Source organism: Pongo abelii, chromosome 15, assembly GCF_028885655.2.
Source record: "Pongo abelii isolate AG06213 chromosome 15, NHGRI_mPonAbe1-v2.0_pri, whole genome shotgun sequence".
In the NCBI taxonomy this organism is placed as follows: domain Eukaryota; kingdom Metazoa; phylum Chordata; class Mammalia; order Primates; family Hominidae; genus Pongo; species Pongo abelii.
The window spans coordinates 23,864,264-23,885,801 of record NC_072000.2 but is presented as its reverse complement, the minus strand read 5'-3'; the positions used below and the strand labels follow the sequence as shown (position 1 = coordinate 23,885,801).

Below are 21,538 nucleotides of genomic sequence, written 5' to 3'. Positions count from 1 at the left end.
GTTGTGTGATTCTAGGCAAGTAAAATTCTTATTATGCCTCAATTTTTTCATCTGTAAAATAGCAATAATCGTACTATTTTTGTAAGGATAATACAGAATACCTTTTACATGTTTAGGTAAATGCCTGGCTATATAATAAGCACACATTAAATGCTGGCTATTATTATTAATCTCCATTGTCTCTTTCTCTTTTGATCTTTCTAGACTCACCTAACCATAAATTGAATCAAAATAAAAACTAGAGGTATATCCAGCCTATCAATACCAATGAATCCCACACTGTTCAAAACAGAAGGCACTAGCCATGTGTGGCTATTTAAAAGTAATAAAATTAATTAAGATGAAATATAATAAAAATAATTCAGTTACCTAATCATACTAATTACATTGTAACTTCACGATAGCCACATGTGGTTGGTGGCCACCATATTGCATAGCATAATTACGTTTTTATGCTAGAGCACAGCACTGCTCTTATCTTTTCTAGTCACTGCTACCTTGTATCCACATAAAAGAAACTGGAACTGTGCTTTATTATTTGCTTTTAGGGTAAAAGAGTTCCTGTAGCATTCCTATAGACAGGAACCAGACAATCTTAAATCTTAGGGTGATTAGAGTTCATTAATGCCTTATTACACTTTCTTCTATCTTCTCATCACTTCTATCTTCAGAGGGACTCCTTGTCCAGGAACATACTTAGTAACACACTTACCCTCCACCCTTAAGATCAAAGAAACTAAAAAAAGTGGCAGGAATAGGTTCTAAGTCACTCAGTATTGCCTTGTGGAACGTATGTTATTCCTTCCCTCTCAACTGAGATCTCTCATTCTCTCTAGATCACAAGCTAAATATGCGGTTTTAAAAATATCTACCCCTGGCCAGCACAGTGCCTCAGACCTGTAATCCCAGCACTTTGGGAGGCCAAGACAGGAGGATTACTTGAGCCCAGGAGTTTGAGACCAGCCTGAGCAACATGGTGAAGTCCCATCTGTACAAAAAATACAAAAATTAGCCAGGTGTGGTGGCATCTGTGGTCCCAGCTACTAGGGAGGCTGAGGCAGGAGAATCACCTGAGCCCAGGAAGTCAAGGCTGCAGTGAGCCGTGATGGCGCCAATGTACTCCAGTCTGAGTGACAGGGTGAGACCCTATCTCAAAAAATGAAATAAAATATCTACTCCCCTTATCACCATAATCTTTGGTCTTCCATTTTTTCCAATTACTGAAATTAAAACATTTTAGGGTTTTTCCCTGTTTTTTGTTGTTGTTTGTTTGTTTGTTTTTAGATAGGGTCTTGCTCTGCCACCCAGGCTGGAGTGTAGTGGCTCAACCTCAGCTCACTGCAGCCTCAATCTCCTAGGCTCAAGCGATCCTCTTTCCTCTGCCTCCCAAGTAGCTAGGACTACAGGCACGCACCACCGCATTTGCCTATTTTTTATTTTTATTTTTTTAGAGACGGGGTATCTTCATGTTGCCCAGGCTGGTCTCAAACTCCTGGGCTCAAGTGATCCTCCCACCTCAGCCTCCCAAAGTACTGGGATTATGGGCATGAACCACCACATCCAGCCCTTTTCTTTCTGTTATAGGGATCACTTTTATTTCTCTTTTCTAAGAGTGAGACTTCCATCTGTGCCTCACTCAGTGGCAAGAAGAACAGAGCAGAGATAAAGGACTGGCTTACCACCCTCTATTCCAAAGACCTTGGCTCCTAGAAAGGGAAGCCAAGAATTCCCTAAAAGAAAGAGCAAAGAACTGAGGCCCAGGAAGAGCAAGGAGCACAAGGGAGCAAAGTCCCAATGTAATTAACGTAAATTAATTCTTTAAAACCAGGTCACACCCTACCCAATCCCACCCAACCCCCGGCAAACTACCCCTCATCTTAGTTAACTCACTCTGCACATTACCAGAAACTTTCTGTGCCTTTGAAATGCAGTAAGGGATTGTGTTGTTTTCACACAGGTGGTAAATTACCACTTCAGGAAAGAGGAAAAAAGAAATAGGGCATGTGGAATATGTGAAAAAAAAAAAAAGAAATCAGATTGGGACACTTTGGATCATAGAAGCCAAGCAGATGTTTTCCACCCCATCCTCTGGCCATGTACACACTGTACTAGTTATCACTTTGTTGGAAATCTGAAGAAAAAAATGCTTTGAAATCTTCACAGTGTCTTTATATTCTATTATATAACACACTGAAGTGTGTTCCCCCAAATTCTTATGTTGACGATCTAACCCCCATTGTGACTATATTTGGAGATAAGTCCCTTAAAAAGGTAATTAAGTTTAAATGAGGTCATAATGGTGGGGCCACAATCCAATAAGACTGTTGTTCTCATAAGAAGAGAGGCCAGACAGGGTGGTGCTCACCTGTAATCCCAGCATTTGGACACCAAGGCAAGAGGATCACTTGAGCCCAGGAGTTAGAGACCAATGACCAGCCTGGGCAATATAGTGAGACCCTGTCTCTACAAAAAATAAAAATATTAGCCAGGCATGATGGCATGCACCTGTCATCCCAGCTACTTGGGAGACTGAGGTGGCAGGATTGCTTGCACCCAGGGGTTCAAGGCCGCCATAGACTATGACTGCACCACTGCACTCCTGCCTGGGTGACAGAGTGAGACCCTGTCTCTAAAAGCATGGAAAAAGAAGAGAAAGAGGAAGAGAAAGCAAAAATGTGTGCAGAGAAAAGGCCATTTATGCCACAGTGAGAAGGTGGCCATCTGTAAGCTAAGGAGGGAAGCCTCAGGAGAAAGCAAACCTGCCAATATCTTGATCTTGGGCTTCCAGACTCCAGAGCTGTGAGAAAATAAATGTTTGTCGTTTATGCTATCTGTAGTGTTTTTTATGTCCTAGCAAATTAATACACTTCAATAGCCTAATTGTTCTCAATCTAAGTGAGAAGATCCCACCCCGTAGGTAAAAATCAGGCAATACCTGAGACACTCAATATTTACCAGAGATAATATTAAAATGATTTATCTGTATAATACAGGTACCAACCAATCAGAACCAATGGCGCCATAAACAACCAATGCCAGCCACCCTGTAGTGCCCCAGCTGAATATCCTCCCTGCTTGCAACTGCAGCTAACAATATTGTTCAGTACCCAGCAAATTTATCCCAAGATGGGGCTTAAGTTACTTCATTAATTAATTAGACAGCCATCTATCAAGCAGCTTCTATGTTCCAGGCATAAAAGGGGGCCCATCCCAAATACCTTCTCTCTGCCACTTCTGTGCTTCTGCCCCTTTCAATCTACCTATCAAATTATTTGAATGTAAAGTATTAGATTATAAGTCAGAAGACAGGGATTTAGAGCTCCATTTCAATCTATCACTTAGCTTAAATGACTCCAGTTTACACAGCCTCAGTTTCCACATCTGTAAAATAAAGATATAGTCTTGGCTTCCCTGTCCATATCACAGTGGGTTGTGAAATAAAATGAATATAACTCTGAATGTGCTTTATTGGCCGGGCACAGTGGCTCACGCCTGTAATCCCAGCACTTCGGGAGGCCGAGGTGGGTGAATCATGAGTTCAAGAGATTGAAACCATCCTGGCCAACATGGTGAAACCCCATCTCTACTAAAAATACAAAAATTAGCTGGGTGTGGTGGCGCACACCTGTAATCCCAACTACTCGGGAGGCTGAGGCAGGAGAATCGCTTGATCCCGGGAGGTGGGCAGAGATCACACCACTGCACTCCAGCCTGGCGACAGAGTGAGACTCTGTCTCCAAAAAAAAAAAAAAAAAAAAAAAAAAAAGTGCTTTATTAACTGTGAGCAAGTTCCAAATATTATGATTACTTTTTGCATTTTTCTGCCTATTGATCTACTCAACACAGAGCTCAGATCCTAGTTATCCATGCACAGTACTCATTTTTCCTTATGTTTTAGAAGTTTTCTCTGGCTGCTCTAGCTAGAAGTGATCTCTTCTTTTCTTGAACTTGAATTACATTGTTTAATTCTTTTATTATGAAGCATGTGCTGTATCATGAATTTCTAGTATTGATATTTTTCCATGTAATAAAATACTAGTGCTGATTTTTTTTTTTTTTTTTTTTGAGACAGGATCTTGCTCTGTTGCCCAGGTTGAGATCACGGCTCATTGTAACCTTGAACTCCTGGGCTCAAGCAATCCTCCACCTCAGCCTCCCAAAACACTGGGATTACAGGCATGAGCCACCACTCCTGGCCTGATATTTTATACTGTCAATGTTTACACTATTCTCTCTCCCTGCCCAGAGTGTAAGCTTTTTTAAGGAGTGTCTTTCACAAAGTGTAGATATTTAAAAAATATTTTTAGGACAGTTTTTGGAATATATGTGTAACTAGGGCGCAAATAATGAATCCTACTCCAACCCCAGACAATGCTTGAGCGTCTGTGTGCCACAAACTGCAGAAAGAGCAGCAGACTGGCCTCCCTCTATGGAGCTACAACCTCTTCCCTATTTTGTATCTGGAGCTTCCTTAGTTCTTTAAGTGTCTGTTAGGGGCTCTTATCTAACTGGTCGAAGGTTACTAGCTTCCAAGGAGAAGTTGGCCTGAGAAAACCCTGTCTAAAAAAATCAGGACCTAGGTGAAGTCTCCAACCCCTGTAGCAGCCAATTGCTGGGACATCAGCAGTTCCTTTGTTATTACATATTTGGGGCTGGCTGTACTTTCTTTGATGCACTTTCTTTCTCAGTGGAGAGTCTGCTAGCCAAACTGATAATGGACCTCCTCGGGGTTTATTGTTTTTATCAATTCCTTGTTGCTTCCCATATTTAAAGCAGTCCCAATTTGGGCTATGACTTGGGAAAAAATCAGGTGTGGTTCAGGCGCCCATAAAGACCACACGAGACTTCAGGTAGGGGAGGAGGCACTGCCCCTTTGCTGGAAGCAAAGTTGAGACAGGTCTAAAGACTGTCCCATCTGTCAAATAAGGTGACGAAAATAACCTTGTATTTGATTAATCCAATCAACAAATATGTGCGTATGTTAAAGGTTGGTAGTCATAAAATTGAGTAAAGGCACGGTGGCTTGCCCCTGTAGTCCCAGCTACTGGGAAGGCTTAGGCGGGAGATCAAACTCAGGAGTTTGGGTCCAGCATAGGCAAGACCCCATCTCTATTGAATTTTTTTTTTTTTTTAGTAAAACGATGAAATCTTCTGGTAGTGGAGACACTAATGAAAAGATAATTTAACAATCTGATCAGCAATGGGGAAAGACGGGGCTCTGTAAGGACAGCTTCCAGGAAAACCCAGTCTTGTGTCCTGTCCCGAAAGTGACTCCAGCGACAAAGGCTGGAGTGATAATCTTAACTTTTTAATACATTTCCTCCTGGTACATCATTACTCTGACTTTTTAAAGGTACTTCTTTGAGTAGAACAGCTAACTTTGTCTACCGTTCCCCACCGTCCATTTTCTCCCCGCTCAGAAGATCCCAAGCTTCCGCACTCCTTTATTGCACCCGCCCAGCCTCCTTTAAAATGCATAAGCCACGCCCCCCATGTTCTGGCGCTAAGTTCGGGCCAATGCAGTTGCGCCGCTAGGATCACAGGACGAAAGAAGGAAAGTCACCAGCCAATAGGAAACCAGCTATAACGCAAAGCCGGAGAAAAGTGTTTTAGTGGTGCCTTTGAACGAATGAGGAGCAGAGCAACAGGGGCCGTGCAGCTTCCAGAAACACGTGACCAGTTGAGCAGACGCAGCCTAGCCCTACCTCCTGGTCTGGAGGTAGCGCGATGGGCGTCGCTCCCAATAGCTTGCAGAACCTCTAGTCACGTGCAGGTTTTGCAAGCCCAGCAGCATCTGGCAGGTCATGTGACAGTTGACGTTTGTGCGTCGCTTCCCAATGGAAAAGGAGAGGTGCCTTCACAGGACCAGGAATTGGTTTATCTACGCGAATAATAGCATGACCCGGGCGGGGATAGCCTATCACGTGCTGTTAGACGGAACGGGGCGGGGCAGGCCACTGGTTGCCGAGTGAGCTGGGCGCGCGGCGCGCAGGCGCCCTGGGGACCCGGTAGCGGCGGTGGCGGTGGCTGCGGTGACGGCAGAGGCGAAGGGAGCCGGATCCCCGACCTGAGCGGGAGGCGGCGGTGGCGGCCATGGCGGCAGATGGAGAGCGTTCCCCGCTGCTGTCTGAGCCCATCGACGGTGGCGCGGGCGGCAACGGTTTAGTGGGGCCCGGCGGGAGTGGGGCTGGGCCCGGGGGAGGCCTGACCCCCTCCGCACCACCGTACGGAGCCGGTAAACATGCCCCGCCCCAGGGTAAGCCGGGGCGGGTCCGAGGTGCTCCCCGGGGTACTCTGAGAGCCGGGGAGGGGGCGGGACCGAGGGCGGAGGCGGGTCCCAGTCGCCAGGTGCGGGACTGCTGCACCTGTGACTCGGCGAGGCTTCCTTCCCTCCGTAATCGCGATCACAGCCTAGGGACGGAAGGGGGTTCTGAGCAACCTGATAGAGGTGCCAATTATAAGAAGCCCTCCGAGCTTGGTCAGAGGGTTGAAGATCAGAAAGACTTCCCTACCACTGTGGAGCATCAGTGGGGGTGTAAGTGATCCCAGCCCTTCTATTTGCTTCCTCTCCAGCATTTCCCCCGTTTCCCGAGGGGCATCCAGCCGTGTTGCCTGGGGAGGACCCACCCCCCTATTCACCCTTAACTAGCCCGGACAGTGGGAGTGCCCCTATGATCACCTGCCGAGTCTGCCAATCTCTCATCAACGTGGAAGGCAAGATGCATCAGCATGTAGTCAAATGTGGTGTCTGCAATGAAGCCACCGTGAGTTATACATATCTATGAAATGGGCCCTGTTTCCTGGATCCTCTTTCTGATGTCTTGGTTCTAGACCCTGACCTTCCGGCTGTTAGCCAAGTGCTCTTGATGATACCCAGGTTTCAGTTCTAGGTGTCTCACACAGCCATTTCCCCAGAAGCCACTCACCAAAGCTAATGTTTACTTTCTCTCACTTTCACACCTAGCCTAGTTCCTATTTGCAAATCTCATGATATAGTCTTTCTTTTATTTCTCCTTCCTGGCTAGCACCTTATTTTTCTGATCTCATAAAGTGTTTTTGGAGGGAAGTGGAGGGGATTGGGATTAGAGGTTTGCTTGCTGATGACCCTGTTATTCTCTAGCCAATCAAGAATGCACCCCCAGGGAAAAAATATGTTCGATGCCCCTGTAACTGTCTCCTTATCTGCAAAGTGACATCCCAACGGATTGCATGCCCTCGGCCCTACTGGTAAGAGGCATAAGGTGGGGAAGGGCCTAAGTGGGGAACTGGAAAGTCAAAAAAGGATGAGCATATATAGAGAATGTAAAGGTGAGAGAGCCTAGTGTTTATTTAGGAGAAAAGGCTTTGAAGCATGTGCCTCAGGAATGTTATAGCGGTCTTTCTCATTTCTCAATAAAAATATTGGGATGAAATGATGTCGTTTCGGAGAATCGACCCAGCCTTGGGGAGTGGGTGTGTTATCCTGAGGTCGGAGGGGAATTGGGGACCTGAAGTTTAAACAGTGCTCTTTCTTTCTCAAGGATTCTTGAGGGTATACAGTTGGGTGACAGAGTATCAAGTGTACAGAGAAGTCGAGTGACTTAATAGGCAGGGAGTGGGGTATGTGAAACAGGGACTGTGTGAAGATTTTTAGGATTAAAAATTTTTCAAACACAAGTTTGAAAATACAAGTCTTGCCGGGCGCAGTGGCTCACGCCTGTAATCCCAGCACTTTGGGAGGCCAAGGCGGGCAGATCACAAGGTCAGGAGATCGAGACCATCCTGGCTAACACGGTGAAACCCCGTCTCTACTAAAAATACAAAAAATTAGCCGGGCGTGGTGGCGGGCGCCTGTAGTCCCAGCTACTCGGGAGGTTGAGGCAGGAGAATGGTGTGAACCCGGGAGGCGGAGCTTGCAGTGAGCCGAGATCACGCCACTGCACTCCAGCCTGGGCGACAGAGCGAGACTCCGTCTCAAAAAAAAAAAAAAAAAGAAAGAAAATACAAGTCTTTTTCTTTTGTATAGCAAAAGAATCATCAACCTGGGGCCTGTGCATCCCGGACCTCTGAGTCCAGAACCCCAACCCATGGGTGTCAGGGTTATCTGTGGACATTGCAAGAATACTTTTCTGGTGAGGAAGGGGTATTGGGAAGGGGAGGGGAAAGGAGACTAGGAGTCATTTCGAGTATATTTCTTGGAGTAATGGTAATGACCCCTGAAAGGTCTGTCCTATGGGAACATGTTCTGCATCTCCACCCCAAGGTTCTCATTGAGGGGGACCCTGTTTGTGCTATTATTTTCGTTTTCTTTCTCCATAGTGGACAGAGTTCACAGACCGCACCTTGGCACGTTGTCCTCACTGCAGGAAAGTGTAAGTGATTAGGGATTGAGCTGGTTGATGTATGGAGTAAAAACTACAAGGCCATAGAAAGCATCCATTTCTATTTGCCTCCCCACAGGTCATCTATTGGGCGCAGATACCCACGTAAGAGATGTATCTGCTGCTTCTTGCTTGGCTTGCTTTTGGCAGTCACTGCCACTGGCCTTGCCGTGAGTACCCTTGCCCCAACCTCTTTCATTCTGCAGCCTCATCTCCATAGGCTAAGATCTGGGAAATTGCTACCCTAAAAAAAAGTGGAAGAAACTTGGGGGAGTAGTTTGTTTTGTTTTAAGATATGGATGAGCTAAAGTGCAAGGTGGCTGATCAAGCAGACTTTATTACTACTAAAAGAGTGAAAAACAGCCTTCCTTTCTCTGTAGGATGGGGATAGGACAGTGAAATTCTTAATTTAAGAGTTGCTATTTGCAAACCTGGCTCAGTTGTCACATATTAAGAAAATCTGAGATACAGTGTGCGATGGGATGAGTATGTTACACCTAGGGGAAGGGAGCTGATCAGCTCTGCCTTTAAGAAGGTCCCTGAGGGTGGCTACGTGTGGATAAGGAACAAGGACTGAAGCGTGAGTTATTACTGTTCTTAGAACTAATAGGAGGTAGTGGAGACCAGCATTAACCCCATCTTTCTTTTCTTCTCCCTCCTTATCTTCATCAGTTTGGCACATGGAAGCATGCACGGCGATATGGAGGCATCTATGCAGCCTGGGCATTTGTCATCCTGTTGGCTGTGCTGTGTTTGGGCCGGGCCCTTTACTGGGCCTGTATGAAGGTCAGCCACCCTGTCCAGAACTTCTCCTGAGCCTGATGACCCACAGACTGTGCCTGGCCCCTCCCTGGTGGGGACAGTGACACTACGAAGGGAGCTGGGGTAGTTAAAGGCTCCCGGGGCTTCTGTAAAGAAGCCAAGCAGCTGCCTTCCTTTTCCCTGGGGAGAGGTAGGAAGGAACCAGGCCCTCACTTAGGTTTGGAGGGGCAGATAAGAGCACTGCTGACCATCTGCTTTCCTCCAAGGGTTGCTGTGTCTAGGGTGAAGTAGGCAAAACGTTGCCCTTAAAACTGGGCCCTAAAGACGGTTCCAGCCTTGTCCTTCCTTTGTGCTCCCTGAGAGCCATTCCTGTCCCTTACACATTCCAGGGCAGGGTGGGGGTGGGTAGCCCTGGGGGTTCCCCTCCCTCTTGTGCACCATTAGGACTTTGCTGCTGCTATTGCACTTCACCAGAGGTTGGCTCTGGCCTCAGTACCCTCAGTCTCCTCTCCCCACATTGTGTCCTGTGGGGGTGGGGTCAGCCGCTGCTCTGTACAGAACCACAGGAACTGATGTGTATATAACTATTTAATGTGGGATATGTTCCCCTATTCCTGTATTTCCCTTAATTCCTCCTCTCGACCTTTTTTACCCGCCCCCCCTAGTTGCAGTATTTAACTGTGCTGGGTAGGGTTGCTCAGTCTTTGGGGGAGGTTAGGGACTTATCCTGTGCTTGTAAATAAATAAGGTCATGACTCTATGCTTTTTCAGTTGTTAACTTGTGTGCATGAAAATATAAGGAGGAAGGGAATGTGTAGCCCCACGAAGGGGTAAGACACAAAGACAGCAAGGCTGAAACTATGGCTCTTTATTTTCATGTGGATAATTCAAACAAAGTCATTAGTAGTCTTTGTTCAATTTATTTTAAAAAACAAAAAACCCTCAAATAAAAAATCTTCGGCTTAAAAGAACTCTAAGTCTATCACAGGAGCCTGGTTGGAGGATTCCTATTTTTATAGATGAGAAATAGAATGCAGATTTCTCTGAAGAGTGTTTAAAGGAGGAGGGAGCTTATTTCCCAGGCTCAAAGTGATTTAGGGGTGGTGTCACAGTGCTAGGTATAGGGTGATAGGACAGTGATCACTGCCGAGGGCCTTGGAACGGATCTTGCTGTCACACAATGCAGTTAACAGAGAGTGGGACAACAAAAAGTAATCAAGGCGCCAACCAACATTCTTGGATCTAGCATTCATCATGTAAGTCCAAAAGGTGTAGGCATAGGGTGTGTTGGGGTAGAGGTGCCTAAAGCTGTCAGCCAGTGGCACAGCCTGCAGTAATTCCCCAAAGCCTTGGCGCTCTTGTGGCGTGAAGCCAGCATTCTTTTTGTTTCCCTTGGGGTTGCGAAGGTCAATTTCTTCATGTGCCACATTGAGGTCTCCACACAGCACAAGGGGCTTTCGGGAAGCCAAGCCCTTCAAGAACCTGCGAAAGGCTTCATCCCAGCGCTGCCGGTACTCCAGTCGTACCAGACCTCGGCCTGCATTAGGTACATATGCTGTTACCAGCACAAACGAGTCAAATTCAGCCACAATCACCCGGCCTTCCTGATCATGCTCCTCCTCGCCTACAGAAATGAAACAGAATTAGCATAAAAAACTGTAAGAAAAGGGAAAGCAATCGAGGTGGGGCAGAGATGGAGAATTAGCAATTGGTTTTGAAGAGTTCAGGCATTAGGCATCAATAGGGTCTCACCTATGCCGTAAGAAACTTTGAGTGGGCACTGGCGGGAAAGCAGGCCCACGCCACTGTACCCTTCCTTGTCCGAAGGAGCTGACCAGTATTGATGAGAGAGTCCAGGCAGCTCCTGAAGTTCAGCTGGTAGTTTGTTCTCTGAACATTTGGTCTCTTGAAGGCACAGTATATCTGGGGCTTCTTCCTTTACCCACTGTAAGTGAAAAGAAAGGTGGAAAATGTATTATCAGTTCAGCAGAACATTTATTGAATAATCTATATGCTAAGTCATAGATATGCACAGGTTAAACAGTCTCTTGGCCTAAGGAGTTCGAGTCAAGCAGCACAATATTTAAACAATTCTAAGCTAGATAAATGACAACAAATATAGAGAGGTAAGAAAGTCTTACATGCTATACTAAGGAGATGTGTTTTTTCTATAGGCAGTGGATAGCAAGCTAAGATTTTTAAGCTATAGTTAATGGAATGGAGGACAGGCTGAAGATAAAATGGAGGAAGTATAGTAAAGAGGTTTTTGCAACATTCTGGGAAGAGGAGAGAACATTAAAAAAGAAAATGGCAATGGAAGTGAAAGAACAGACATTTAGGAAATACAACTGGCAAGACTGGGGAAGCCCCACAGAAAACTGCGGGCAGGAGAAAAATAAAATAGCCTGAAGGCTAAACGGAGAAAAGGGGTGACTAAACCCTAAGACCATTCAATACCAAAAAATGTCTCTTCCCCTCAAATTCCACTCACATCTAATCCTTTCTTCTTAATCCAGGCTCGAAGCCCATCCACATTCCAAGAGCAGATCTTGAGTGTGGCAGGTTTGCCACTGGGTGAGGTTTTCTGATCTGGGGGGTCCTCATACAGGGCTGGGCCCTCTCCTGCTGCCTCTTTGTCATTTTTCTTTGCGGTCGTCTTACTCTTCTTAGCCTCTGGCTCTATAAAATGAGTAATATATACTGACAAAAAGCTGGTGGTTTCCAACTACGATCCGGGGTTAATTACAGACCCAACGAAAGCCTACGGTTACTGCATCTTCACAAACCCCTGCAAAAATGAGTCGGCCCGTACTTACCGTACATCAAGGGAATTACAAACACCCCCGCCGCAGCTTCTAGGAAGAAGGGCTCATTTCATTCTCTTACCTGTCTTGAGTTCATCCCCGTCTTCTGCCACCGCTCCCTTTTTCCCACGCTTCGGCATTCCCGTAACGAACGCCCTTCGGCAGCTGTACCGCGTCACCCACCGAAGCAATATTTCTACCGCGTCGCCTACAGACGCAAAGAAATCATGAAACCAGCTAAGGCTGGGGAGAAGACTCCTCCCAAAAGCGTCCCCGCACCAGGTCCCGCCTTTCAAACCATGTTATCTCTAAATCCTTTCCCCGCCTCCGTGCATCATAGGCCCTTCAGCCCCTCACCCACGAAACTAGATCATTTCATAGTGCCTTGTACCCTACTCGCGAGATCCGCCCTCCAGCCAATTGAGGATCTTAATTAAGGGTCCTGACTCAAGCTTGCCGTTCAGACTGCCAGCGAAGCCCCTCTTATGAGCAAAAGAGCAACCCCGTATCTGCACTGGTCTGATGGCAGCCTAGCTCCTCCTAACCCGAGCACAAAGAAGGGTGCGCGCTGAGCCCCCACGTGGGTAGCGGACCTGGTCACGTGGTCAGAGGCACGCTTCACGCGGCCGGAGAATGCGCGTGATTGGTCTGTCTGACACCACGTGACGGAGACGCTTAGCCTCGCCTCCCTTCTCTAATTCTCCAGGAGACTTAGGGCCCCAACCCTCCCTCGGGCTGTTTATCGTTGTGCCAGATGCGCAGCGCATTGTGTGACACTGACTTAAGATTCTAACTGTGCAAGAGGGAAAAAAACAGTGGAGAAGGCTGGGCTGGACCACGGGAAAGAGATAGGAAAACGGATAGGAATATAACGCACAGAGTCGGCTCGGCGTCCCTGGCAGTTAGGAAGACAGGTCCCTGGAGGGGCCTTGGCGGGTCTCAGCTCGCGGGAGTTCTGCGGTGTCGCTCCCAGTGCTATCTGCAGGCAGGCCAGCTTCCTCTGCGCTCCGGAAAGCTGCGGCCCAGCGCGGACTAGTGAGGACCTCCACAGCTCCTGACATTGCTAGGCGTGCTGTCGGCGTTTTCTCCCAGGCTCCGCCATGCCGGCGGTGCTGGGTTTTGAAGGCAGCGCCAATAAGATTGGCGTGGGTGTGGTGCGGGATGGCAAGGTGCTGGCGAACCCGCGGCGGACTTATGTCACACCTCCGGGCACAGGTGGGTGAGTAGGGGACTTAAGAGTTTTCCGCGCACTTCCCCGCACAGAATCAGCCTTCCATCTTCCTAAATACTAGTGAGGTGCAGCTTTTGATCCGAGTCTCATTGAAATAATGTGACATTATTGACGTCACAAGGCTGATGACTAGAAGAGTTACAAGCACTTGGACGTGGATCTGATGAGTTCATTTACCTTTTACTGAGCGCATTTTATGTGCTGAGTATTCAGAAATAGATGTTATACTGCTGTGGAGTCAGACATACAAATAGATGTTTATACTACAGCATGATAAAAAGTATAATAGAGATGGACTCGGAATATTCTGTTTAAAAAACGCTTAGCAGGAGTATAGATTTCAGTTGCCCTGAATATACACTCCCTTTTTTAAAAAAATTTATTTTTTGAAATATTCTAGGATGAGTAGAGAGATGAGAGTGGAAAGACTCCCGGCTTACATGTCAGACAGAACTGGCTGGCTTTGCTATATTCATATTAAATATTTTTGTTTTGGACATTTGGCCTTTATTTTTTAATTTTTTTTTTGAGACAGAGTCTTTCTCTGTCGCCCAGGCTGGAATGCAATGGCAAGATCTCGGCTCACTGCAATCTCTGCCTTCCAGATTCAAGCGATTCTTCTACCCCAGCCTCCCAAGTAGCTAGGACTGTAGGTGTGTGCCACCACACCCAGCTAATTTTTGTATGTTTAGTAGAGTCGGGGTTTCACCAGGCCAAGCTGGTCTTGAACTCCTGACCTCAGATGATCCGCCCACCCCAGCCTCCCAAAGTGTGGAAATTACAGGCGTGAGCCACCGCCCAGGCCTGGTCTTTGTTTTTAAGATGGGAATAATACTTATATCATTAGGTCTTGAAGATTAGATGAAAGTACGAAACACGGCTGGGCGTGGTGGCTCACACCTGTAATCCCAGCACTTTGGGAGGCCAAGGCGGGCAGATCACCTGAGGTTGCGGTTCGAGACCAGCCTGACCAACATGGAGAAACCCCGTCTCCACTAAAAAATACAAAAAATTAACCGGGCGTGGTGGCGCATGCCTGTAAACCCAGCTACTCGGGAGGCTGAGGCAGGAGAATTGCTTGAACCCGGGAGACAGAGGTTGTGGTGAGCCAAGATGGTGCCATTGCACTCCAGCCTGGGCATCAAGAGTGAAACTCCGTCTCAAAAGAAAAAAAAGTACAAAACACATTACAACTTTTAATTGATATTTTAAATAAGCTATTATATCTTGCCTATTCTCCCCTCAAACACTTGCATACATAGGAGAGGGCAGCTGACTTGCATGTATCTGAAAAGCCTCCCTGAACAGGTGATGTTGTGACAGATTACTCATTTGAAATATATATGTATGTTTAGCATTCACTCCTCTAGGCACTTGGGCACTGGGAGTACAAAGATAAATAAAATACTCAATGCTTTGAGATACTCATGATTAAGCTGAGCAAATCATAGAAAATTATAATGCTATAATTGTTATGTTAAATAAATGACATCATCATGCATAGAGTTCTGTAGGGTCACAGAGAAAGATCACCAAAGGCCGGGCACGGTGGCTGAGGCCTGTAATCCCAGCACTTTGGGAGGCCGAGGCGGACGGATCACGAGGTCAGGAGTTCGAGACCAGCCTGGCCAATATGGTGAAACCACGTCTCTACTAAAAATGCAAAAGTTAGCTGGGCGTGGTGGTGTCGCCTCTAGTCCCAGCTACTCGGGAGGCTGAGGCAGAGGAGTCGCTTGAACTCAGGAGGTGGAGGTTGCAGTGAGCTGAGATCGTGCCACTGCACTCCAGCCTGGGTGACAGAGCTGAGACTGTCTCAAAAGAAAAAAAAAAAAAAAGATCACCAAAGGGTATGAGGTAGATACCACTTGCATTGAGACCTGAAGGCTGAGTAGGGTAAGAAGAAGCATTTCTGAAAGTTGAACAGCCTATATAGAAGCCGGAAAGAGTAGATCTGAAAACGTGGAAGATGGGATGCTTGGGGAAAGTGAAAGGACTCTTACTACATCACTAAAACTCCTGTTGCTTTCTTTAACTTCCTACCTACCTTTGCTACAGAAAGTCCTTGTGATCTCTGACCTATGTTCATTTTCTAGGATTCCTTCCAGGTGATACAGCCAGGCATCACCGAGCTGTTATCCTAGATCTGCTGCAGGAGGCACTAACAGAGTCTGGATTAACCTCCCAGGATATCGATTGCATTGCGTATACCAAGGGTATGGCTGGGAGAGTGGTCAACGATGGAGGAATATACCTGCAACCTGGCTAGGTCAAAATAGCCAACACCTTACCTCTGCCGCCATCACTACCCCTACCCCACCTCACATCCCTTACTTCCCCCACCTATTGTTTTTTTCCAGTCTCTAGGATTATAACTTCCATTTCTCTCTCCCTAGGCCCTGGCATGGGTGCCCCACTGGTTTCTGTGGCTGTTGTGGCCCGTACTGTGGCCCAGCTATGGAATAAGCCGTTGATGGGTGTGAACCACTGTATAGGCCACATTGAGATGGGCCGCCTCATCACTGGAGCCACCAGCCCAACCGTGTTGTATGTGAGTGGAGGAAACACGCAGGTATTTAGAGTGCTCCACCCACTCCATCTCAATTTCTGAGGCACTGAACCAGTATCTTCTTTGTTCTGCCTGAGTCGTGGCAATGTCAGGAACAAAGATGGACTCATCTGAACCTAAAATACCGTAGACCAGAAAACCCCCAACAGAGTTTGTAACATTGCGGGTTTTGGCAGCATGATCAGAACGCTAGATGGCTTATCATGATCAGACTTTATATCCGATTATAAAGATTAGGAATTTCTACTTCAGGAAAGGAATGAATGGGATTGAAAAGGATTGAAGTCTTCAAAACAATGAATAGCTGAAAGATCTTGCATTATTTCGAAGCTTATTTTTTCTATAAATCTTAGCAATTGAAACTAACGGTTGCTGGGTACGGCAACTCGTGCCTGTAATTCCAGCACTTTGGGAGGTCGAGGCGGGTGGATCATCTGAGGTCAGGAGTTTGAGCCCAGCCTGGCCAACATGGCAAAACCCCATCTGTGCTAAAAATAGCAAAAATTAATTTGGTGTGGTGGTGGGTGCGTGTAACCCTGGCAACTCCAGAGGCCGAGGCAGGAGAATCACTTGAACCCAGGAGGCGGAGGTTGCGGTGAACTGAGATCGCACCATTGCACTCCAGCCTGGGCAACAAGAGCAAAACTCTGTCTCAAAAAAAAAAAAAACAAACAAAAAACAAAAAAAAACAACTAAAGGACGCGACCTGATTTCTTATTTTAGGGCAACTACATGCTTTGTTTTTATATTACTGGAAACGATTATGTAGACTTTGTTATTCTAAGAGTTTAGAAATATAAATAACTTTAAGAAATACTTTGTAAATTATAGAAGGTATTTTATTTTATTTTGTCTTATTTATTTATTTATTTGAGACGGAGTTTCGCTCTTATTGTCCAGGTTGGAGTGCAATGGTGCAACCTTGGCTCATTGCAGCCTCTGCCTCCCAGGTTCAAACTATTCTTTACTCCTGAGTAGCTGGGATTACAGGCACCCGCCACTATACCTGGCTAATTTTTTGTGTTTTTAGTAGAGACGGGGTTTCACCCTGTTGGTCAGGCTGGTCTTGAACTCCGGACCTCAGGTGATCCACCTGCCTCGGCCTCCGTAAGTGCTGGGATTACAGGTGTGAGCCACCGTGCCCAGCCAGAAGATATTTTAAATGTATAGGTGAAGCTAAAGTTGTTTGGGTTACCTTATATGACCTTTTTAAGGTTGGGATTGGATTCCCTTCCAACAGAACACTTGGTTATCATTAGAAATAGTTCAGCATTGTCCCCAGCTCATGAAAGGGTTGTGTCGGGAAGATGAGGCACATGTTTCCCATGAAAACGATGCAGAAACTTCAGCAGGTAGAGGGCAAGTAGTTGGTTGAGGCCTGAAGGATGACATACAAGGTTAGTGACTTGGGTTGTGGAAAGTATAATGGAGGCTACAAGAGTTGATGAAAAGGAGCAGTGACGGTTTTGTCTTCCTCTTCTCTTTTAATGTTTGCTTAGGTGTAAGAAACAGGGAGGGTGATTAGGTGGAGAGGAGTGGATAGCAGAAGCAGAAAGGCAGGATTTTTCCCTCTCCTTTGTTACTATCTTTTTGACAGCAGATTAAGATCTATATCAGAAAGGGAAGAAATCTCTTCTCTTTTAATGTTTGCTTAGGTGTAAGAAACAAGGAGGGTGATTAGGTGGAGAGGAGTGGATAGCAGAAGCAGAAAGGCAGGATTTTTCCCTCTCCTTTGTTACTATCTTTTTGACAGCAGATTAAGATCTATATCAGAAAGGGAAGAAATCCCTAACAGCACTGGGAAGGGAAAGGGACTTCTTAAGGTTCGTAGGAAGCCGTCGGTGTTATAAGTCTGCAGCATATGTGTCAGTAGGTGACATATATTCTCTGTGCTAAAAGTTGGTCACACATGAAGAATGGCCTTAATACAAAAAAGTAGTTGGGCGTGGTGGTGGGTGCCTGTAATCCCAGCTACTTGGGAGGCTGAGGCAGGAGAATTGCTTGAACCCGGGAGGCAGAGGTTGCAGTGAGCTGAGATCACGCCATTGCACTCCAGCCTGGGCGACAGAGCAAGACTCTGTCTCAAAAAAAACAAACAAAGAAAGAAAAATGGCCTTAAGTGAATTGCCATTGCTGACTTGGCTGGGCCATTCGTCTGACTCCATATGAGATTTTTGAGTTCTTCAACTCTGCTTCTTGGTTCTAAATACCACTGCCCAGCTGGATACGGTGGTTCACACCTATAATCCCAGCACTTTGAGAGGCTGAGGCAGGTAGATTGCTGGAGACCAGGAGTTTGAGACCAGGCTGGGCAACATAGTGAGACCCCATCTCTACAAAAATATAAAAATTAGCCACACATGGTAGCCCAGCTACTCAGGAAGCTGAGGTGGGAGAATCCTTTGAGCCTAGGAGGTGGAGGCTACAGTGAGCTATGATCACACCACTCCACTCCAGCCTGGGAGACAGAGCGAGACCGTGTCTCAAAAAAACAAATACCACTGCCACTGTGTCATAATTTAGAAGGATTCATGTTCTCTGCCTCCAAGCAGAAAAGCCTGTTCCCTACTGTCAAGACTGCATTTAAGGGATGTATTAGGAACTTCTAAGCCGGAAAACAAATGTATTTGAAATGACAATTTATTTCTGCCTGAACCTAGACTGTTTAGGAATCTGTTCCTGGAATCCTCAGGGTATACAGATTTCTTCTCAAATCAGAGCTGTAAAAAGTACCCATTCACCAGTTGGGAGACACCTTTCTTCCACTTCTTATTGGAAGCCCTGGTGGTCATGTTGATCCTCTGCTATGTTTTTCTCCCAAAGCCAAATAATCCTCTTTACAAACTTGGGGTTTCATGGACATCCTCATCACCCTTAGGTGATTGCATACTCGGAACATCGTTACCGTATCTTTGGGGAAACCATCGATATTGCAGTGGGTAATTGTCTGGATCGTTTCGCTCGAGTGCTGAAGGTAAGCCAGTGGGGCTGCAGAGAACATAAAATGTGGGTGAATTTTTGGGAAGCCATGGAGGTGGAGGGAGGAAATAGTAAATAAGCTTCTTATGCTTCCTGCATATCTGATTTCATCCTCTTCCGTTCCCTCCTTCCTTATTTTTTTTGTTCTGCTAGATTTCTAATGACCCAAGTCCAGGATACAACATTGAACAGATGGCAAAGCGGTAAGGGGACATAAGGTGGAAGCAGGCTGGCTGCTGGGGCTTCAGGGATTTCCCCATATACGGTATATATTAACAAAATTTGGGAGGGGCTTTGGAGGGTGAGAAGCCAGCTGACTGTAGGCTTAGTGCCTCGTATGCTTATTCCCACATAGAGGCAAGAAGCTAGTTGAGCTGCCATACACTGTAAAGGGGATGGACGTCTCATTCTCAGGGATCCTGTCTTTCATTGAGGTGAGGGTGAGAGAGGTGATGAGACGGGCACTTTCATGCTTTTTGAATGAAGCGTATCTGTTTTACTTACCATTGTATTTCGTATAGCTCAGTGTATTCATATAGCACAGTACTGGTCCATATCATATGCTGGGTAAATTCATTTAGAAGGTATTCATTGAATATCTCTGTGTGCCAGATACTGTTCTAGATAGTAGAGATGCAGCATGGAGCAAAACAAAAATCCCTGCCTACGTGGAGCTTAGATTCTAAATGCGGGGGGTGGGGGAGATAAGAAAGGGGAAAATAATGAAGTGCCAGATGATGATGAGTACAGGTGAAAAATGAAGCAGGGTAAGTAAGGGGTGAGAGATGTCAGGACAAGCATTCAAAAAGTAATGATTGCATCTTAAATGAATGCTGCTCATTCTATACCATGATGCCGGTGAAGGCAATGTGGTACAGGATGTGCGGGTAACTTGAATTGTGGTGAAACGTGGTGACCCTCTGAATGCATTAATTTTTGCTCTCATGTAATCCCAAAACCATGATTTGTTGATTCTTTTGTTTTTCCTTTTAATTGTAGGATGTAGCCCATCGGATGCTGGCCACAGGCGAGTGTACTCCTGAGGATCTGTGTTTCTCCCTGCAGGTAATGCAGTAACAAGCTGGGACAGAAAGTTGGGGCTGGAGGAGGTTTTATATTGTAGAGCAGAACTAATCTGGGATGCCCTCTAATATTTTCTCCTTATCTGTCCCCGACAGGAAACTGTGTTTGCGATGCTGGTAGAGGTCACAGAGCGAGCCATGGCACATTGTGGCTCCCAGGAGGCCCTCATTGTGGGAGGAGTGGGGTGTATGTATCATTGAAGTGCTCCTCTTTCCTGTTCTTAGCACGGTGTGTCTTCCTCCTGATACTCTAAATCATTAAGGGTTTGGAGTAGGCTTCCCAATCCTTGCCCCGGTCCCCTAGTCATTGTTCTGAGTAAGTGCACATGACGTGTTCTGCTGGACCATGAAGAGATAGCTAAAACTAAGCTAATCCTGTTCCCTACCTCTTTGTAGGTAATGTGAGGCTACAGGAGATGATGGCAACAATGTGCCAGGAACGTGGAGCCCGGCTTTTTGCTACAGATGAGAGGTAAAGACACTTTCCCTTTGGTTTCTTTTTTAATTCTCCTGTTATAGTGATTTTCCACCTTAGATCCCAATTTTCGTATCTCTTGCATCCCAGATTCTGTATTGACAATGGAGCCATGATAGCCCAGGCTGGCTGGGAGATGTTTCGGGCCGGACACAGGACCCCACTCAGTGATTCTGGGGTTACACAGAGGTGAGTGATTCACCTCTTGGTGAGGGTAGATTATTGGGACATAGAAAAAAACAGCAGGGAAGAGAGTCCAGGAACACGAGGGCAAGAAGAATGGAAGGTGTTAAGGGCCGGCTCTCCACCATGTTTCTTCTGTTTTTCCACAGGTATCGGACAGATGAAGTAGAGGTGACCTGGAGGGACTAATAAGATTAACAGAATCAGAGTAGCTAGTTCCTTAATTGGAACCCAAAGGACCCTGTGCCTCAATCTCTATCCTGATGTCATGGGAGTCCTAGCAAAGCTATAGACTCCAGGCAAGGCTTGGGATCCTTTATGGAACCCCAAGATGACTCAGCAATAAAATATTTTTGGTTTTTTGGTTTTGTATGTTGGTGATTGGATTGTGTTGTTCGGGACCAATATAGATTTGGTGCTGGATAAATTCTTGTTGGAGCCTGCTGCTGTGGAACCAAGAATGAGGTATCTTTTTTTTTTTTTAAGAAATGGAGTCTTGGCGGCCTGGCACAGTGGCTCACGCCTATAATCCCAGCACTTTGGGAGGCTGAGGCGGGCGGATCACGAGGTCAGGAGATCGAGACCATCTTGGCTAACACGGTGAAACCCCGTCTCTACTAAAAATTAAAAAAAATAAGCCGGGCATGGTGGCGGGTGCCTGTAGTCCCAGCTTCTCAGGGAGGCTGAGGCAGGAGAATGGCTTGAACCTGGGAGGCGGAGCTTGCAGTGAGCCACTGCACTCTAGCCTGGGCGACAGAGCAAGATTCCGTCTCAAAAAAAAAAAAGAAACGGAGTCTTGCTGTGTTGCCCGGGCTGGTCTCAAACTGGGCTCAAGCAGTCTTACCACCTCAGCCTCCTGAGTAAGGATACCATTGTGCCTAGCAACAATAGTATTATCATAACTATTATTTTAGTATCAGGTCCTGTGCTAACTGCTTTACATTCATCCTCTCATTTAAATTCTTTGAAGTGGGTATACAAGACTTCTCTCAAAATAGCCTGGAGGCTGGGTGCAGTGGCTCACACCTGTTATCCCAGCGCTGTGGGAGGCCAAGTCAGGAGGATTCCTTGAGCCCAGGAGTTTGAGCCCAGCCTG

The 21,538-nt window shown here is 46.3% G+C and overlaps 3 protein-coding genes across 5 annotated transcripts; 2 read left to right on the top strand and 1 right to left on the bottom strand.

Annotated features, from left to right (window-relative positions):
* The first annotated feature begins 5,820 nt into the window (after window positions 1-5,820).
* PIP4P1 (phosphatidylinositol-4,5-bisphosphate 4-phosphatase 1) lies at window positions 5,821-9,882 on the top strand. Of its 2 annotated transcripts, none has more exons than XM_063715451.1 (7): window positions 5,821-6,235; window positions 6,574-6,764; window positions 7,121-7,227; window positions 8,006-8,111; window positions 8,299-8,351; window positions 8,440-8,530; window positions 9,033-9,882. In XM_063715451.1, exons 1-7 carry the CDS (start codon window positions 6,094-6,096, stop codon window positions 9,174-9,176), a joined length of 834 nt encoding a protein of 277 aa, XP_063571521.1. In that variant the 5' UTR covers window positions 5,821-6,093; the 3' UTR covers window positions 9,177-9,882. The 2 variants fall into 2 exon arrangements, with proteins under 2 accessions (XP_063571521.1, XP_063571520.1); XM_063715450.1 differs by having other exon boundaries at window positions 5,835-6,256.
* A 93-nt stretch (window positions 9,883-9,975) lies between these two features.
* Window positions 9,976-12,128, bottom strand: APEX1 (apurinic/apyrimidinic endodeoxyribonuclease 1). Its single transcript, XM_063715449.1, has 4 exons — window positions 12,009-12,128; window positions 11,614-11,801; window positions 10,875-11,067; window positions 9,976-10,746 (listed from the first exon to the last, which is right to left on the bottom strand). Exons 1-4 carry the CDS (start codon window positions 12,064-12,066, stop codon window positions 10,229-10,231), a joined length of 957 nt encoding a protein of 318 aa, XP_063571519.1. The 5' UTR covers window positions 12,067-12,128; the 3' UTR covers window positions 9,976-10,228.
* Window positions 12,129-12,930: 802 nt separating this feature from the next.
* On the top strand, window positions 12,931-20,814 carry OSGEP (O-sialoglycoprotein endopeptidase). 2 transcript variants are annotated; one of them, XM_063715447.1, is made up of 11 exons: window positions 12,950-13,141; window positions 15,251-15,370; window positions 15,551-15,726; window positions 18,602-18,697; window positions 18,856-18,905; window positions 19,058-19,136; window positions 19,702-19,767; window positions 19,881-19,971; window positions 20,181-20,256; window positions 20,350-20,448; window positions 20,592-20,814. In XM_063715447.1, the coding sequence occupies exons 1-11, from the start codon at window positions 13,027-13,029 to the stop codon at window positions 20,629-20,631; spliced, it is 1,008 nt and encodes a 335-aa protein (XP_063571517.1). In that variant the 5' UTR covers window positions 12,950-13,026; the 3' UTR covers window positions 20,632-20,814. The 2 variants fall into 2 exon arrangements, with proteins under 2 accessions (XP_063571518.1, XP_063571517.1); XM_063715448.1 differs by lacking the exon at window positions 15,251-15,370 and having other exon boundaries at window positions 12,931-13,141.
* The last annotated feature ends 724 nt before the right edge of the window (window positions 20,815-21,538 follow it).

Coding starts and splice junctions, on each gene's coding strand:
- APEX1 (XM_063715449.1), bottom strand. CDS start 12,066: ATGCCGAAGCGTGGGAAAAAGGGAGCGGTGGCAGAAGACGGGGATGAA. Junction 11,068..11,613: donor TTAAGAAGAAAGGATTAGAT/GTGAGTGGAATT, acceptor TTTCACTTACAG/TGGGTAAAGGAAGAAGCCCC. Junction 10,747..10,874: donor CAAAGTTTCTTACGGCATAG/GTGAGACCCTAT, acceptor TCATTTCTGTAG/GCGAGGAGGAGCATGATCAG.
- PIP4P1 (XM_063715450.1), top strand. CDS start 6,094: ATGGCGGCAGATGGAGAGCGTTCCCCGCTGCTGTCTGAGCCCATCGAC. Junction 6,257..6,573: donor TAAACATGCCCCGCCCCAGG/GTAAGCCGGGGC, acceptor CTTCCTCTCCAG/CATTTCCCCCGTTTCCCGAG. Junction 6,765..7,120: donor GTGTCTGCAATGAAGCCACC/GTGAGTTATACA, acceptor GTTATTCTCTAG/CCAATCAAGAATGCACCCCC.
- OSGEP (XM_063715447.1), top strand. CDS start 13,027: ATGCCGGCGGTGCTGGGTTTTGAAGGCAGCGCCAATAAGATTGGCGTG. Junction 19,972..20,180: donor CATTGTGGGAGGAGTGGGGT/GTATGTATCATT, acceptor ACCTCTTTGTAG/GTAATGTGAGGCTACAGGAG. Junction 20,257..20,349: donor CTTTTTGCTACAGATGAGAG/GTAAAGACACTT, acceptor CTTGCATCCCAG/ATTCTGTATTGACAATGGAG.